This window comes from Oncorhynchus keta, chromosome 25 (genome assembly GCF_023373465.1).
Source record: "Oncorhynchus keta strain PuntledgeMale-10-30-2019 chromosome 25, Oket_V2, whole genome shotgun sequence".
NCBI classification, from domain to species: Eukaryota; Metazoa; Chordata; class Actinopteri; order Salmoniformes; family Salmonidae; genus Oncorhynchus; species Oncorhynchus keta.
The window spans coordinates 18183519-18200937 of record NC_068445.1 but is presented as its reverse complement, the minus strand read 5'-3'; the positions used below and the strand labels follow the sequence as shown (position 1 = coordinate 18200937).

The 17419-nt window shown below is 43.5% G+C and overlaps 1 protein-coding gene across 3 annotated transcripts in view; it reads left to right on the top strand.

Moving 5' to 3' along the window:
* LOC118358340 (glycerol-3-phosphate acyltransferase 4-like) overlaps positions 1–10058 on the top strand; it is a 31432-nt gene extending 21374 nt beyond the window's left edge. For all 3 annotated transcript variants that reach the window (XM_035736057.1, XM_035736058.2, XM_035736060.2), the window contains 7 exons: positions 1684–1777; positions 2063–2178; positions 3662–3717; positions 3865–3950; positions 4038–4166; positions 9058–9137; positions 9306–10058. In XM_035736057.1, coding sequence (XP_035591950.1) covers positions 1684–1777; positions 2063–2178; positions 3662–3717; positions 3865–3950; positions 4038–4166; positions 9058–9137; positions 9306–9414 — 670 coding nt within the window. In that variant the 3' untranslated portion in view covers positions 9415–10058. The remainder of the gene's footprint in view (positions 1–1683; positions 1778–2062; positions 2179–3661; positions 3718–3864; positions 3951–4037; positions 4167–9057; positions 9138–9305) is intronic.
* The last annotated feature ends 7361 nt before the right edge of the window (positions 10059–17419 follow it).

Below are 17419 nucleotides of genomic sequence, written 5' to 3'. Positions count from 1 at the left end.
GTTCAATTGTTGTGAAGAAGGCTTCAGGGTGCCCAAGAAAGTGGGACAGACTGATATTCTGCACAAGGTACAGGGATTGGACTGTTGAGGACTGGGGTAAAGTCATTTTCTCTCAATCCCCTTTCTGAATGTTTGGGGCATCTGGAAAAAAGCTTGTCCAGAGAAGACAAGATGGGCGCTACCATCAGTCCTGTGTCATGCCAACAGTAAAGCATTCTGAGACCATGTGTGGGGTTGCTTCTCAGCCAAGGGAGTGGGATCACTCACAATTTTGCCTAAGAACACAGCCATGAATAAAGAATGGTACCAACACATCCTCCGAGAGCAACTTCTCCCAACCATCCAGGAACAGTTTGGTGACGAACAATGCCTTTTACAGCATGATGGAGCACCTTGCCATAAGGCAAAAGTAATAACTAAGTGGCTCGGGGAACAAAACATCGATATTTTGGGTCCATGGCCAGGAAACTACCTAGACCTTAATCCCATTGAGAATTTGTGGTCAATCCTCAAGAGGCGGGTGGACAAACTCACAAATTCTGACAAACTCCAAGCATTGATTAAGCAAGAATGGGCTGACATCAGTCAGGATGTGGCCCAGAAGTTAATTGACAGCATGCCAGGGCAGATAGCAGAGGTCTTGAAAAAGAAGTGTCAACACTGCAAATATTGACTCTTTGCATCAACTTCATGTAATTGTCAATAAAAGCCTTTGAAACTTATGAAATGCTTGTAATTATACTTCAATATTCCATAGTAACATCTGACAAAAATATCTAAAGACACTGAAGCAGCAAACGTTGTGGAAATTAATATTTGTGTCATTCTCAAAACCTTTGGCCAAGACTGTACTTTCCGAATATGGGGACTGTTTAGTGCCAAAATACATGCAAAAATATATATATTTTTCTAAACATCTTTCAGATATAGGACAGACACTTCAGAACAGACTTCCTTTTAGATTTCTGTTCCGTGTAGTGAATCTCTTATTCAATGTTTGTATGGGCTAATAGCATTAAGACCCTACATTTATTTATCATACTTTTTAAAATATACTTTCAAGGGGTCTTTAAATTCAAAATCAAATAGCTGAATGATCCTTGGTATGACCTGATTTTAAAACAATTCCATATAACTTAGTAGAACCCCTCCCCCAGCTTAGACAGAGCTTAGACTGTTATGGGTTTAACACCCACAGTGTTGTAGCCTGTGCTCTGGGGGAACTGTTTGTCAAGAGACCCATGGTGAGACCTACAGTTCAGGCTGGCTGGCACAGCTCAGCAGGAAGTAGTACAGGAAGTTAATCAGATTATTTATATTTACCTGACTCTACATTAGTATATGCTACAATTTGTGATTGATTAGTCTAAATTCGAAAAGTGGTGTAAGAGGGGCTCTGTTTTGGAAACAATACAACATGATCACCATTTATCTCCTGAATGTCACCTCGTACTCCAGTCCATGTTCAGGGGGTCAGGCTTTGGATGCCAACATCATTTGTCTTCTCTCACGGTCATGTTAATTAGGGAGGGGTGAGGGAGAGGGAGCCTGGCTTCTCCCTCAAACCCATTTTCCATCATCCACAGGTTTCTTAGGATCTAGTTTATACTGGAATGGTCATTTCCTGATAATGTCTTGTTTACTGATACTCATCCTGTCCTCTCTCTCTATCTATCCTCCCAGTGAAAACAAGCCCAAGAATGGAGGGATCTGTGTGGCCAACCACACCTCACCCATCGACGTCATCATCTTGGCCAGTGATGGCTGCTATGCAATGGTAAGGCCCATGATGAACAGCAACAGCAGTCAGACACAATGCTACCTACCACAGCACTGAATGACTGCTGTCAATCATTGAGTTAGTGTTAAAATTAGAACGTTACTGGTGTGCTACTTACTACCATAACACAAAATATTTTAGAAGCAAGCTCTCAAATTTTCTTACTGAGAATTTACCAAAAAATTTAGAATTAAAATAGTATTTTAAAGAGGCAAGTGTGAGATTGTTGACCTGTATCATCAGATGTTTGTTAAACCACACATGTGTGTGCGTCTATTCCAGGTTGGGCAAATCCATGGTGGTTTGATGGGCGTAATCCAGAAGTCTATGGTGAAAGCCTGTCCACACATTTGGTTTGAACGCTCTGAAGTCAAAGACCGACATCTAGTGGCCAAAAGGTAGTAATGCACATCTGCACTTTTGGGTTGGAAGTCACTCCGCTCGAGTCTGGTAGGTACCAAACTCGGTCCTCCTGACTAGAGTTTCGGAAGCTGCTTGATGTCGGCACGATGCGTCAATTATAAAGGGGGCTGTGCATTTACTGGTTGGTTCAGTCTTTCCCACCCAAAAATAAGTTTGAGAGAACCAATCAAAGCTCGCTCTATTTCTAAGCAAATACATACGCACAAAAAAGAATCCTGTGCAGACCTGTGGGGGGCACAGCTCAACCTCGCTGTGTACCACGTTAGTCGTGTCAGCCAGGCTAACTCAGCTGTACCTTAGCTAAGACCTAAAGAATCTATACTGAACAAATATAAACGCAACATGTAAAGTGTTAGTTTCATGAGCTGAAATAAAAGATCCCATAAGTTTTCAGAATGTATAAACTTATTCTCAAATTTTGTGCACAAATTTGTTTACATCCCTGTTAGTGAGCATTTCTCCTTTGCCAAGTTAATCCATCCACATGACAGGTGTGGCATATCAAGAAGCTGATTAAACAGCATGATCATTGCACAGGTAGGTGCACCTTGTGCTGGGGACAATAAAAGGCCACTCTAAAATGTTCAGTTTTGCCATACAAACACAATGCCACAGATGTCTCACGTTTTAAGGGAGCATGAGATTGGCATGCTGACTGCAGGAATGTCCACCAGAGCTGTTGCCAGATAATTGAATGTTCATTTCTCTACCATAAGCCACCTCAAACCGGCCTCACAACCACAGATCACATATAACCAGGCCAGGAACTCCACATCTAGCGTCTTCCCCAGCGGATTCGTCTGAGACCAGCCACCTTGACTGAGTATTTGTCTGTAATAAAGCCCTTTTGTGGGGATTAACTCATTACGATTGGCTGGGCCTGGCTTCCCAAGTTTGTGGGCCTATGGACTCCCAGGCCCACCCATGGCTGCGCTCTTTCCCAGTCATGTGAAATATATAGATTAGGGCCTGATGAATTTATTTAAATTGACTGATTTCCTTATATGAACTGTAACTCAGTTGCATGTTGCGTTTTTTTGTATAGTATAAATAAAGTATAAAGTATAAATAGATAATTGACAAATCCATTGACGGTTTACTGTGACCATGTTTTGATTTAACGACTATTTTGGGTTTAGTGTTTGTATTGGTAAAGACTAGTCAAGCTGTATCTAATCAATATACTTAAATCTAAAATTTGACACCAACCAAACCGACCACTCATCGAAGACATAACGATAAGTAGCCTATACTAGAGAAATGTGAAGTTTGAAATAAGTCTTTAATTTGGGCAATTGCTAACTACAACATTCAAAGTAGTAGTAGCAATTACAAGTATACAAAAGTAACTGGTGCACATTATTGTTCTATCATGAGAATTCAGTTAATTTATCGGGATATAGATTTGTCCATATAGCCCAGTTCTACTGTACACTTACAACACCTCTTGTGTTGCAGATTGAGTGATCATGTAGAAGACACAACTAAACTTCCTATTCTCATTTTCCCCGAAGGTGAGTCGTTTTTGTTTTTCCTTAGTTACTGCTTTGAACACAAGTTACAGTAGTGTTGATTACTGCATTTCTATTGTGGAAATGTGACTAAGTTCGCTTTAATATAATTTCCTATCCCAATTTGTTAACATTGACTTTTCCCCATAGGCACCTGCATCAACAACACTTCAGTAATGATGTTTAAAAAAGGCAGCTTTGAGATTGGCTCCACAGTCTACCCTGTGGCAATCAAGGTGAGTGTGTGTCATGAGCGCTTGCGTGTGATGTGTTTACCGGTCTCCCAGTATTAATCAATGTCCCTGTCCCTCCGGTCCCAACAGTACGACCCCCGCTTTGGAGATGCCTTCTGGAACAGCAGCCAGTTTGGGATGGTCAACCACCTGCTGAGGATGATGAGCAGCTGGGCCATTGTGTGCAGTGTGTGGTACCTGCCACCCATGACCAGAGAGGTTAGTCTGGGAACAACCTCACCGTTTTCTTTTTAAAATCCATCTTCTTGAAAATATCGCTAAAAGGCTTAAGGGTTGCTTTGACATTGATTCAAGACCCTAAGCTCAGTGGCGTTTTTGACTGGCAATTGTGCGTTGTTTAATGATGGCTGGAACATGATATTTGATTAGCACACTCTAGCCTCAGTAAAATTAATACTGTAAAGCACGACCCATTTCAAAAAATGTAGAACCAGGAATAGATATAGCCCTTGGTTCACTCCAGACCTGACTGCCCTTGACCAGCACAAAAACATCCTATGGCATACTGCAGTAGCATCGACTAGCCCCCGTGATTTGCAACTTTTCTGGGAAGTTAGGAACCAATATACACAGGCAGTTAGGAAAGCTAAGGCTAGCTTTTTCAAACAGAAATGTGCATCCTGTAGCACAAACTCCAAAAAGTTGTGTAACACTGTAAAGTCTATGGAGAATAAGAGCACCTCCCACTTTACTGAGGCTAGGAAACATAGTCACCACCGATAAATCTGTGATAATTGAGAATTTAAATAAACATTTTTCTACTGCTGGCCTTGCTTTCCACCTGGCTACCCCTACCCCGGTCAACAGCCCTGTGCCCCCCACAGCAACTTGCCCAAGCCTCCCCATTTCTCCATCACCCAAATCCAGATAGCTGATGTTCTGAATGAGCTGCAAAATCTGGACCCCTACAAATCAGCCGGGCTAGACAATCTGGACCCTCTCTTTCTAAAATGATCCGCCGAAATGTTTGCAACCCCTATTTACTAGCCTGTTCAACCTCTTTCGTAATGTCTGAGATCCCCAAAGATTGGAAAGCTGCGGCGGTCATCCCCCTCCTCAAAGGGGGAGACACTCCAGACCCAAACTGCTACAAACCTATATCTATCCTACCCTGCCTTTCTAGGGTCTTTGAAAGCCAAGTTAACAAACAGATTGACCATTTCGAATCCCACCATACCGTCTCTGCTATGCAATCTGGTTTCCGAGCTGGTCATGGGTGCACCTCAGCCACGCTCAAGGTCCTAAACGATATCATAACCACCATCGATAAGAGACAATACTGTGCAGCTGTATTCATCAACCTGGACAAGGTTTTCGACTCTGTCAATCACCACATTCTTATCGGCAGACTCAACAGCCTTGGTTTCTCAAATGACTGCCTCGCCTGGTTCACCAATACTTCTCAGAGTTCCGTGTGTCAAATCGGAGGGCCTGTTGTCCGGACCTCTGGCAGTCTCTATGGGGGTGCCACAGTGTTCAATCGGAGGGCCGACTCTTTTCTCTGTAAACATCAATGATGTAGCTCTTGCTGCTGGTGATTCTCTGATCCACCTCTAAGCAGACGACACCATTCTGTATACTTCTGGCCCTTATTTGGATACTGTGTTAACTAACCTCCAGGTGAGCTTCAATGCCATACATCTCCCCTTCCGTGGCCTCCAACTGCTTTTAAATGTAAGTAAAACTAAATGCATGCTCTTCAATTGATCGCTGCCCGCCCGTCCAGCATCACTACTCTGGACGGTTATGACTTGTGGACAACTACCAATAGACTGTAAACTCTCCTTCCAGACTCACATTAAGCATCTCCAATCCAAAATTAAATCTAGAATCTGCTTCCTATTTCGCAACAAAGCATCCTTTACTCATGCTGCCAAACATACCCTTGTAAAACTGACTATCCTGCCGATCCTTGACTTTGGCGATGGCATTTACAAAATAACCTCCAACACTCTACTCAGCAAATTGGATGCAGCCTATAACATTGCCAACCGTTTTGTCACCAAAGCCCCATATACTACCCACCACTGCGACCTGTATGCTCTCGTTGGCTGGCCCTCACTTCATATTCGTCGCCAAACCCACTGGCTTCAGGTCATCTATAAGTCTTTGCTAGGTAAAGCCTTGCTTTATCTCAGGTCACTGGTCACCATAGCAGCACCCACTCGTAGCACACGCTCCAGCAGGTATATCTCACTGGTCACCCCCAAAGCCAACTCCTCCTTTGGTCACCTTTCCACTCCAGTTCTCTGCTGCCAATGATTGGAACGAATTGCAAAAATTACAGAAGCTGGAGACTCATATCTCCCTCACTAGCTTTAAGTACCAGCTGTCAGAGCAGCTCACATCACTGCACCTGTACATAGCTCATCTGTAAATAGCCCATCCAACTACCTCATCCCCATACTGTCATTTTATTTATGTTGCTCCTTTACACCCCAGGCTATTTTATAGATGACATCGCCGAAGTCAAGGATCGGTAGGAGGGTCAGTTGTTGCGAAATAGGAAGACGATTCTAGATTAAATTTTTGATTGGAGATGCTTAATGTGAGTCTGGAAGGAGAGTTTAGTCTAGCCAGACACCTAGGTATTTGTAGTTATCCACGTATTTTAAGTCAGAGCCGTCCAGAGTAGTGATGCTGGATGGGCGGGCAATGATCGGTTGAATAGCATGCATTTAGTTTTATTTGCGTTTAAGAGGTGTTGGAGGCCACGGAAGGAGAGCTGTATGGCATTGAAGCTCGTCTGGAGGTTAGTTAAGTGTCCAAAGATGGGCCAGAAGTATACAGAACGATGTCGTCTGCGTAGAGGTGGATCAGAGAATCACCAGCAGCAAGAGCGACATTATTGATGTATACAGAGAAGAGAGTCTGCCCGAGACTTGAACCCTGTGGCACCCCCATAGAGACTGCCAGAGGTCCGGACAACAGGCCCTCCGATTTGACACACTGAGCTCTATCAGAGAAGTAGTTGGTAAACCAGGCGAGGCAATCATTTGAGAAACCAAGGCTGTCGTGTCTGCCGATGAGGATGTGGTGATTGACAGTCGAAAGCCCTGGCCAGGTCGATGAATACAGCTGCACAGTAATGTCTCTTATCGATGGCGGTTATGATATCGTTTAGGACCTTGAGCGTGGCTGAGGTCCACCCATGACCACCTCGGAAACCAGATTGCATAGCGGAGAAGGTACGATGTGATTCAAAATGGTCAGGGATCTGTTTGTTAACTTGGCTTTCGAAGACCTTAGAGATGCAGGGTAGGATAGATATAGGTCTGTAGCAGTTTGGGTCTAGAGTGTCTCCCCCTTTGAAGAGGGGGATGACCGAGGCAGCTTTCCAATCTTTGGGAATCTCAGACGATACGAAAGAGAGGTTGAACAGGCTAGTAATAGGGGTTGCAACAATTTAGGCAGATAATCCAGATGGTCTAGCCCTGTTGATTTGTAGGGGTCCAGATTTTGCAGCTCTTTCAGAACATCAGCTATCTGGATATGGGTGAAGGAGAAATGGTGGGGGCTTGGGCGGGTTGCTGTGGAGGGTGCCGGGCAGTTAGCCTGAGCTTTCCTAACTGCCTGTGTATAATGGTTCCTAACTTCCTTGAAAAGTTGCATATCACGGGGGCTATTCAATGCTAATGCAGAACGGATGTTTTTGTGCTGGCCAAGGGCAGACCGGTCTGGAGTGAACCATGGGCTATATCTATTCCTGGTTCTAATTTTTTTTTGAATGGGGCATGCCTATTTAAGACGGTGAGGAAGGCACTTTTAAAGAATAACCAGGCATCCTCTACTGTCGGGATGAGGTCAATGTCATTCCAGGATACCCCGGCCAGGTCGATTAGAAAGCCCTGCTCGCAGAAGTGTTTTAGGGAGCGTTTGACAGTGATGAGGGGTGGTCGTTTGCTAAATGAGAACTTGTTCTCAACTAGCCTACCTGGTAAAATAAAAAACATTTGTGTAGTCAAGCTAACCTCCCTGAAGTTGGCTGTTTTATGTGGTTGATATTATTGTGCAATCTATCATTTCAATACACCAGTAGGTCATATTGAATGGATGCATATGATGCACACCTTCCTTTGACCTTAGCCTTGCATGATTTACCTAGGTTATGTTCAAGCTACCCAGAGTTTGCATTTGGTGATGCAAATAAATCCTGCTCTCAGTGTGTTTTCAAATCAGCATTCATCTCATGAACATTTTACGGTTGATAGCCTCTCAGCTTCCACCCCTGATTCTGAGGAAATATGATTCAAATCAGTATTTTGAGATGCTAGTATGGCTGCCTCCTTTAGACGCGCTGGCTTATGAACTTGTTGGTTTGTTTCATTTTAGGTTGTCTTTCACAGTACATTCATGCTGATTGCACAACCAGAGCTTGACAACGCAATTTGTACCAGGATTGTGGATGACCATTGTGTGTGACTTGGTATAATGATTTTAGTATTTTGAGCCGGGTGTGGATGTGAACTTGGTCAGACCTGGCTCATGAATAACAGGAAAGAGTTGAGTACTACCACCCACTTCTAAAACAACATGTTCAGCGGCAGGGGTTGGCTAGCTTTGTGGCCCTGGCCATTGACCGACGACTGTCCCATTTTGATGTAGAAAGCAGAGGGAGGGAAGATTGGGACATTTTTCTTTAAATGTCAGAGTTGAAGAAACTTGGGCTTTGATCCAACTGGTCCTCAGAGGTGTCCTGCCCTTTGAATACATTTTCCACTTGCTGCTTGAATGGAAACTAGTACTTGGTGCAGACATTTGGGGCAGCCATCTTCTCCAGTCTCTTTGTAACCTGGAGATCATAGTCACACAGAATCAGAACACTCCATTTTTAGAGATTCTTCTGTCCTCTTGATGCATGGCCCATGAATTGCACTGTGCTTGATTTGATATCCCAGTTTGTCAATTTACTTGATACTATACTACAATATGCCAATTTTGCCCGTTAGTGGCTGTAGCCATTGAATAGGATAGGTCCTTCATACATTATGTGCACTGAGACCCTTTCCAGCACATGTCTGATGCTCAGGTGGCCCAGTCCCCTTTGTGTGTCAACCTGGTCTTCATCTTTGTTTTCCTTTCTGAACAGGAAGGCGAGGATGCAGTCCAGTTTGCCAGTCGGGTCAAAGCAGCTATCGCCAGGCAAGGAGGGCTGGTGGACTTGCTATGGTGAGTAACCCATAGCAAACATCTGTGAACATATGTACACATGGGTTATAGGCTTATAATATCAGGTCTGTGTCATTGTTAAACCCAACTTAGTTTTGCTCAGCTGTATCCCTGTGTGAGCATCACAGAGTACTGTGTAATGGATTTGTGAATGATGTTGCTTTGTAGGGATGGCGGTTTAAAGCGAGGGAAAGTAAAAGATGCATTCAAAGAGGAGCAACAAAAGTTATACAGCAAAATGCTAGTGGGAACCCAAGAGGACCGCAGTCGTTCTTGAAGTGAAACGTACAGAGTATGAGATGATCAGAGACCCACCTGTGGACAACAGAGTGGACAGTCTTCTGCACCCTTAAGGATTTTTTAAACCTGGAATACTCCAACCCTCATGTCAGGAATTCTTCACTTGGCTTCCTCGGTCAGTGCCTCAGCTTGGCATATTAAGTTGTTATTGCTGTTACAGCCCATTCTGGTCACTGTCCTCTGATTCTAATGATTTGACAATGGACTGGCCTCTACTGCACCAGCCTGTCATGATGCTGTGCACTAAGAGTTCTCTCACCATCAGGGAAGATAACACACTCTCTTTTGAGTGACTAATATATTTATGACCTTTGTTGAGTTAATGTATATGTTTTGTTTTTATCTGGTCTCTCTGTTTATTGTTAATAGTATTATTATCATAATTGTTCTTTAAGTTAAAAGTGATCTGCCATGGGACGTAGCAGTGCAGCATAGAGAATTATTGGAGAGCTTGTACTGAAGGGGAAATCTGTGACCATGTTGTTCCCAACAGACTGAGATGGCAACGTACCACGTGAATGTTTCTAATACTTTTTTAATTGTTTTTTTTTTCAATGAAAACCTTTTTTTATTTTAAGCATTGTATTCACGTGTAAAATATAGGAGTTATGTTAAAGTGGAGCTTGGGTTTTGTTTTTTGTTTCTGTTCTTGTGTCCATGGAATGTGGAAGACTGTTGACATTATGATGTGGAGAATATACATTCTCAGTGACTGAGGGTTGTTGAAGTGTAGTAGATACCCCACCTTCGTCTCATCTAAACACTCACGTCTGCCTCCCATCCTAATTGACCATGAAGCTTATTTCTGAGCTCTCTGCCACCTCACGATAGATGTGGTTTAAGCAGCATTCTGTGCTTTTACTTACTTACAGTGGCTTGCAAAAGTATTCATCCCCTTGGCATTTTTCCTATTTTTGAATTTCCAACCTGGAATTTAAAAAAGGGGGGGGGTTGTTTCATTTCATTTACCCAGCATGCCTTTCCCTTTGAAGATTCATATTTTTGTGTGAAACAAATAAAATCTGAGAACTTGAGCATGCATTCACCCCCCCCCAAAGTCAATACTTTGTAGAGCCACCTTTTGCAGCAATTACAGCTGCAGGTCTCTTGGGGTATGTATGTATGTATAAGCTTGGCACATCTAGCCACTGGGAGTTTTGCCCATTCTTCAAGGCAAAACTGCTCCAGCTCCTTCAAGTTGGATGGGTTCCGCTGGTGTACAGCAATCTGTAAGTCATGCCACAAATTCTCAATTGGATTGAGGTCTGGGCTTTGACTAATCCATTCCAAGACATTTAAATGTTCCCCTTAAACCACTCAAGTGTTTCTTTAACAGTATGCTTCGGGTCATTGTCCTGCTGGAAGGTGAACCGCCGTCCCAGTCTCAAATCTCTGGAAGACAAACGGGTTTCCCTCAAGAATTTCCCTGTATTTAGCGGCATCCTTCAATTCTGACCAGTTTCCCCCAGTCCCTGCTGATGAAAAACATCCCCACAGCATGATGTTGCCACCACCATGCTTCACTGCGGGGATGGGATTCTCGGGGTGATGAGAGGTGTTGGGTTTGTGCCAGACAGTGCTTTCCTTGATGGCCGAAAAGCTCAATTTTAGTCTCATCTAACTAGAGTACCTTCTTCCATATGTTTGGGGAGTCTCCCACATGCCTTTTGGACACCAAACGTGTTTGCTTATTTTTTTTCTTTGAGCAATGGCGTTTTTCTGTCCACTCTTCCGTAAAGCCCAGCTCTGTGGAGTATACAGCTTAAAGTAGTCCTATGGATAGATACTTCGATCGACGCTGTGGAGCTTTGCAGCTCCTTCAGGGTTATCTTTGGTCTCTTTGTTGCCTCTCTAATTAATGCCCTCCTTGCCTTGTCTGTGAAGTTTGGTGGGTGGCCCTCTCTTGGCAGGTTTGTTGTGGTGCCACATTTTTTAATTATGGATTTATTGGTCCCCCGTGGGATGTTCAAAGTTTAAGATATTTTTCATAACCCAACCCTGATCTGTACTTCTCCACAACTTTGTCCTTGACCTGTTTGGAGAGCTCCTTGGTCTTCATATTGCCCCTTGCTTAGTGGTGTTGCAGACTCACCTTTCAGAAAAGGTGTGTGTGTGTGTGTGTATATATACTGAGATCATGTGACACTTAGATTGCACACTATTTAACGAATTATCTAACTTCTGAAGGTAACTGGTTGCACCAGATCTTATTTAGGGGCTTCATAGCAAAGGGGGTGAATACATATGCACATACCACTTTTCAGTTTTACATTTTTTTTAAACAAGTAATTTTTTTCACTTCACCAATTTGGGCTATTTTGTATATGTACATTACGTGAAATCCAATTTAAATTACTGGTTGTAATGCAACAAAATAGGAAAAGTGCCAAGGGGAGTGAATACTTTTGCAAGGCACTGTAGGTATAACATGGTTTTAATGTGATATACTGGGCCACGGATGTTCAAAATGCCTTGTTCCCTTGCTGCTGAATCTATTAATATTTCTATGAAAGCTTCTCATCTACTGTGGGAATCCTCTTGCCAAATTCACTTCAGAAAGTGACAGCTATTAGCTGTCATGTTTTTGAATCAACTATCTTCCCATAGCTTGGCAGCTTATTTGAAGGGGCCTTACGGAGAGGGAGTGCAGATGCAGAGTTAGTCTTACGCCCTGCTAGGCTGCAGTGCAAGCCTAGTGGAAATCCTTGGCCCTCGACTTCCTCAAACTCCTGTTTTGGTTCTTTCATCCCAGTACTGTACCAGGGGTATAAACGTTCCAGTGTTTACCAATAAAAATCCCTGGATGAAGACATCAAACTTGTACAAGTTTAGTTGATGTAGAATGAGCTATTGAGAGCAGTTGTCAACGCAAGCATATGCCATCATTTTTTTGTTCTCATTAGTATACAAGAACACACTTGGACAGGCTCGTTGAAAAGAGTGGCCTTTGTCCTCTGGAACCCCTAAGAAGAAGGATTCCATCAGAATTGAAAGCATGAAGCTGGCATTCAGGTAAGGAAGGTGGCCGGCTGTGGGCCTGCTGGCCGGCAGTGGGTATGTTGGCTACATTTTACCCTGTACCAGGTTCCTTTCAATATTTTGTTGGCTGCCTGACTGATATTGCTTTGTGTTCTTGATGCTTCACAGTAGTGTTATTCAAGTATTCCTGTTTCTGAATGTCATCCAAAAAACTAAGTGTTGCTTTAGTAATGGTTGATGGGGTTGAATAAATCATTTATATGTGGGGATCATTTCAAGTTCCTTTTAAGACGGGTATTCCCAAACTGGGGTACTGGGGGTACACCAAATAAAAATGTGATTCACATTAAAAAATATATTTTACATTTTCCAACGTGGCTATACATTTTGGTGAGTTTATTTCCCCTTGCCTGAGTAGCCTCGTTTCACTGCTAAAAATATAGTTAAACCATCTAGTGTTCAGCGAAATAACGTCAAATATAGGTAGCCCGGTCAAATAATTAACATCCAGTCACATTAACTGTTACACTCTCACGGGAATTCCACTAACGGTCTGTAGCCAAACATTGCTATTGCTCATGTTTGCATCTGTACTGATGGCGCAATAGCCATGACAGGGAGACGGAGTGGTAACGCTCGTGCAAGCAGTTGCTTCCGACGCCACTTGGCTACACTGCAGCATCTGAGAGGCTCTTGCTGCCAAGGGAATGCCTGACAGCTTGAAAGACGTTTTGGACACTACAGTGAAAATGGTTAACTTTGTTAAAGCAAGGCCCCTGAACTAGTGTGCATTTTCTGCACTATGCAATGATATGGGCAGAGACAATGTAATGCTTTTTGCTGGTTATCAAGGGGAAAAGTATTGACATGTTTTTGTTTTAAATTGAGAGATACGAGCTTAGTTTTTACTGACCATAATTTTCACATGTCTGACCGCTTGCATGATGAGTTTTATACGACTAGCCTATCTGGGTGATGTTATTTTTCGCCCAAATGATCTAAATCTAGGATTACAGGGACTCCGCAACTATATTCAGTGTGCGGGACAAAATTGAGGCTGTGATTAAGAAGTTCGAGCTCTTCTCTGTCTGCATTAACAAGGACAACACACAGGTCTTTCCATCGTTGTATGATTTTGTGTGCAAATGAACTCAAGCTTATGGACAATGTCAAATGTGATGGGTGCTTCGCTATGAGTGAGATGGGTGTGCAATTACGCAGGTACTTTCAACTTTCAAACCGATGACAAACTGGATTTGTTATCCCTTGCCTCTAGTCCCCTTACCGATATCTGAACAGGAGAGCCTCATCGAAATTGCAACAAGCGGTTCTGTGAAAATTGTATTTAATCAGAAGCCGTGACCAGATTTCTGGATTTCAAATAAAATCATTTTATTTGTCACATACACATGGTTAGCAGATGTTAATGCGAGTGTAGCGAAATGCTTGTGCTTCTAGTTCCGACAATGCAGTAATAACCAACAAGTAATCTAACTAACAATTCCAAAACTACTGTCTTATACACACAAGTGTAGGGGGATAAAGAATATGTACATAAAGATATATGAATGAGTGATGGTACAGAGCGGCATATGCAAGATACAGTAGATGGTATTGAGTGCAGTATATACATATGAGATGAGTATGTAAACAAATTGGCATAGTTAAAGTGGCTAGTGATACATGTATTACATAAAGATGCAGTAGATGATATAGAGTACAGTATATACATATACATATGAGATGAATCATGTAGGGTATGTAAACATTATATTAGGTAGCATTGTTTAAAGTGGCTAGTGATATATTTGACAATTTCCCATCAATTCCCATTATTAAAGTGGCTGGAGTTGAGTCAGTGTGTTGGCAGCAGCCACTCAATGTTAGTGGTGGCTGTTTAACAGTCTGATGGCCTTGAGATAGAAGCTGTTTTTCAGTCTCTAGATCCCAGCTTTGAGGCACCTGTACTGACCTCGCCTTCTGGATGATAGCGGGGTGAACAGGCAGTGGCTCGGGTGGTTGTTGTCCTTGATGATCTTTATGGCCTTCCTGTAACATTGGGTGGTGTAGGTGTCCTGGAGGGCAGGTAGTTTGCCCCCGGTGATGCGTTGTGCAGACCTCACTACCCTCTGGAGAGCCTTACGGTTGTGGGCGGAGCAGTTGCCGTACCAGGCGGTGATACAGCCCGCCAGGATGCTCTCGATTGTGCATCTGTAGAAGTTTGAGTGCTTTTGGTGACAAGCCGAATTTCTTCAGTCTCCTGAGGTTGAAGAGGCGCTGCTACGCCTTCTTCACGATGCTGTCTGTGTGGGTGGACCAATTCAGTTTGTCTGTGATGTGTATGCCGAGGAACTTAACTTACTACCCTCTCCACTACTGTTCCATCGATGTGGATAGGGGGGTGTTCCTTCTGCTGTTTCCTGAAGTCCACAATCATCTCCTTAGTTTTGTTGACGTTGAGTGTGAGGTTATTTTCCTGACACCACACTCCGAGGGCCCTCACCTCCTCCCTGTAGGCCGTCTCGTCGTTGTTGGTAATCAAGCCTACCACTGTTGTGTCGTCCGCAAACTTGATGATTGAGTTGGAGGCGTGCGTGGCCACGCAGTCGTGGGTGAACAGGGAGTACAGGAGAGGGCTCAGAACGCACCCTTGTGGGGCCCCAGTGTTGAGGATCAGCGGGGTGGAGATGTTGTTGCCTACCCTCACCACCTGGGGGCGGCCCGTCAGGAAGTCCAGTACCCAGTTGCACAGGGCGGGGTCGAGACCCAGGGTCTCGAGCTTGATGACGAACTTGGAGGGTACTATGGTGTTATATGCCGAGCTGTAGTCGATGAACAGCATTCTCACATAGGTATTCCTCTTGTCCAGATGGGTTAGGGCAGTGTGCAGTGTGGTTGAGATTGCATCGTCTGTGGACCTATTTGGGCGGTAAGCAAATCGGAGTGGGTCTAGGGTGTCAGGTAGGGTGGAGGCGATATGGTCCTTGACTAGTCTCTCAAAGCACTTCATGATGACGGAAGTGAGTGCTACGCTGCGGTTGTCGTTTAGCTCAGTTACCTTAGCTTTCTTGGGAACAGGAACAATGGTGGCCCTCTTGAAGCATGTGGGAACAGCAGACTGGGATAGGGATTGATTGAATATGTCCGTAAACACACCAGCCAGCTGGTCTGCGCATGCTCTGAGAGCACGGCTGGGGATGCCGTCTGGGCCTGCAGCCTTGCGAGGGTTAACACGTTTAAATGTTTTACTCACCTCGGCTGCAGTGAAGGAGAGTCTGCATGTTTTGGTTGCAGGCCGTGTCAGTGGCACTGTATTGTCCTCAAAGCGGGCAAAAAGGTTAGTGCCTTGCGAAAGTATTCGGCCCCGTTGAACTTTGCAACCTTTTGCCACATTTCAGGCTTCAAACATAAAGATATAAAACTGTATTTTTTTGTAAAGAATCAACAACAAGTAGGACACAATCATGAAGTGGAACGACATTTATTGTTTATTTCAAACTTTTTTTAACAAATCAAAAACTGAAAAATTGGGTGTGCAAAATTATTCAGCCCCCTTAAGTTAATACTTAAGTCGCTTGGGGTATGTCTATCAGTTTTGCACATTGAGAGACTGAATTTTTTTTCCCATTCCTCCTTGCAAAACAGCTCGAACTCAGTGAGGTTGGATGGAGAGCATTTGTGAACAGCAGTTTTTAGTTCATTCCACAGATTCTAACACCTGGACATGTTTATTTTTGAACCATTCCATTGTAGATTTTGCTTTATGTTTTGGATCATTGTCTTGTTGGAAGACAAATCTCGGTCCCAGTCTCAGGTCTTTTGCAGACTCCATCAGGTTTTCTTCCAGAATGGTCCTGTATTTGGCTCCATCCATCTTCCCATCAATTTTAACCATCTTCCCTGTCCCTGCTGAAGAAAAGCAGGCCCAAACCATGATGCTGCCACCACCATGTTTGACAGTGGGGATGGTGTGTTCAGATTGATGAGCTGTGTTGCTTTTACGCCAAACATAACGTTTTGCATTGTTGCCAAAAAGTTCAATTTTGGTTTAATCTGACCAGAGCACCTTCTTCCACATGTTTGGTGTGTCTCCCAGGTGGCTTGTGGCAAACTTTAAACGACACTTTTTATGGATATCTTTAAGAAATGGCTTTCTTCTTGCCACTCTTCCATAAAGGCCAGATTTGTGCAATATACGACTGATTGTTGTTCTATGGACAGAGTCTCCCACCTCAGCTGTAGATCTCTGCAGTTCATCCAGAGTGATCATGGGCCTCTTGGCTGCATCTCTGATCAGTCTTCTCCTTGTATGAGCTGAAAGTTTAGAGGGACGGCCAGGTCTTGGTAGATTTGCAGTGGTCTGATACTCCTTCCATTTCAATATTATCATGTGCTCCTATGGGATGTTTAAAGCTTGGGAAATCTTTTTGTATCCAAATCCGGCTTTAAACCTCTTCACAACAGTATCTCGGACCTGCCTGGTGTGTTCCTTGTTCTTCATGATGCTCTCTGCGCTTTTAACGGACATCTGAGACTATCACAGTGCAGGTGCATTTATACGGAGACTTGATTACACACAGGTGGATTGTATTTACCATCATTAGTCATTTAGGTCAACATTGGATCATTCAGAGATCCTCACTGAACTTCTGGAGAGAGTTTGCTGCACTGAAAGTAAAGGGGCTGAATAATTTTGAACGCCCAATTTTTCAGTTTTTGATTTGTTAAAAAAGTTTGAAATATCCAATAAATGTCGTTCCACTTCATGATTGTGTCCCACTTGTTGTTGATTCTTCACAAAAAAAATACAGTTTTATATCTTTATGTTTGAAGCCTGAAATGTGGCAAAAGATCGCAAAGTTCAAGGGGGCCGAATACTTTCGCAAGGCACTGTATTTAGTCTGCCTGGGAGCAAGACATCCTGGTCCGTGACGGGGCTGGTTTTCTTTTTGTAATCCGTGATTTGATCTGCATTCAGAGTATCCTACCCTTGGCAAATCGCT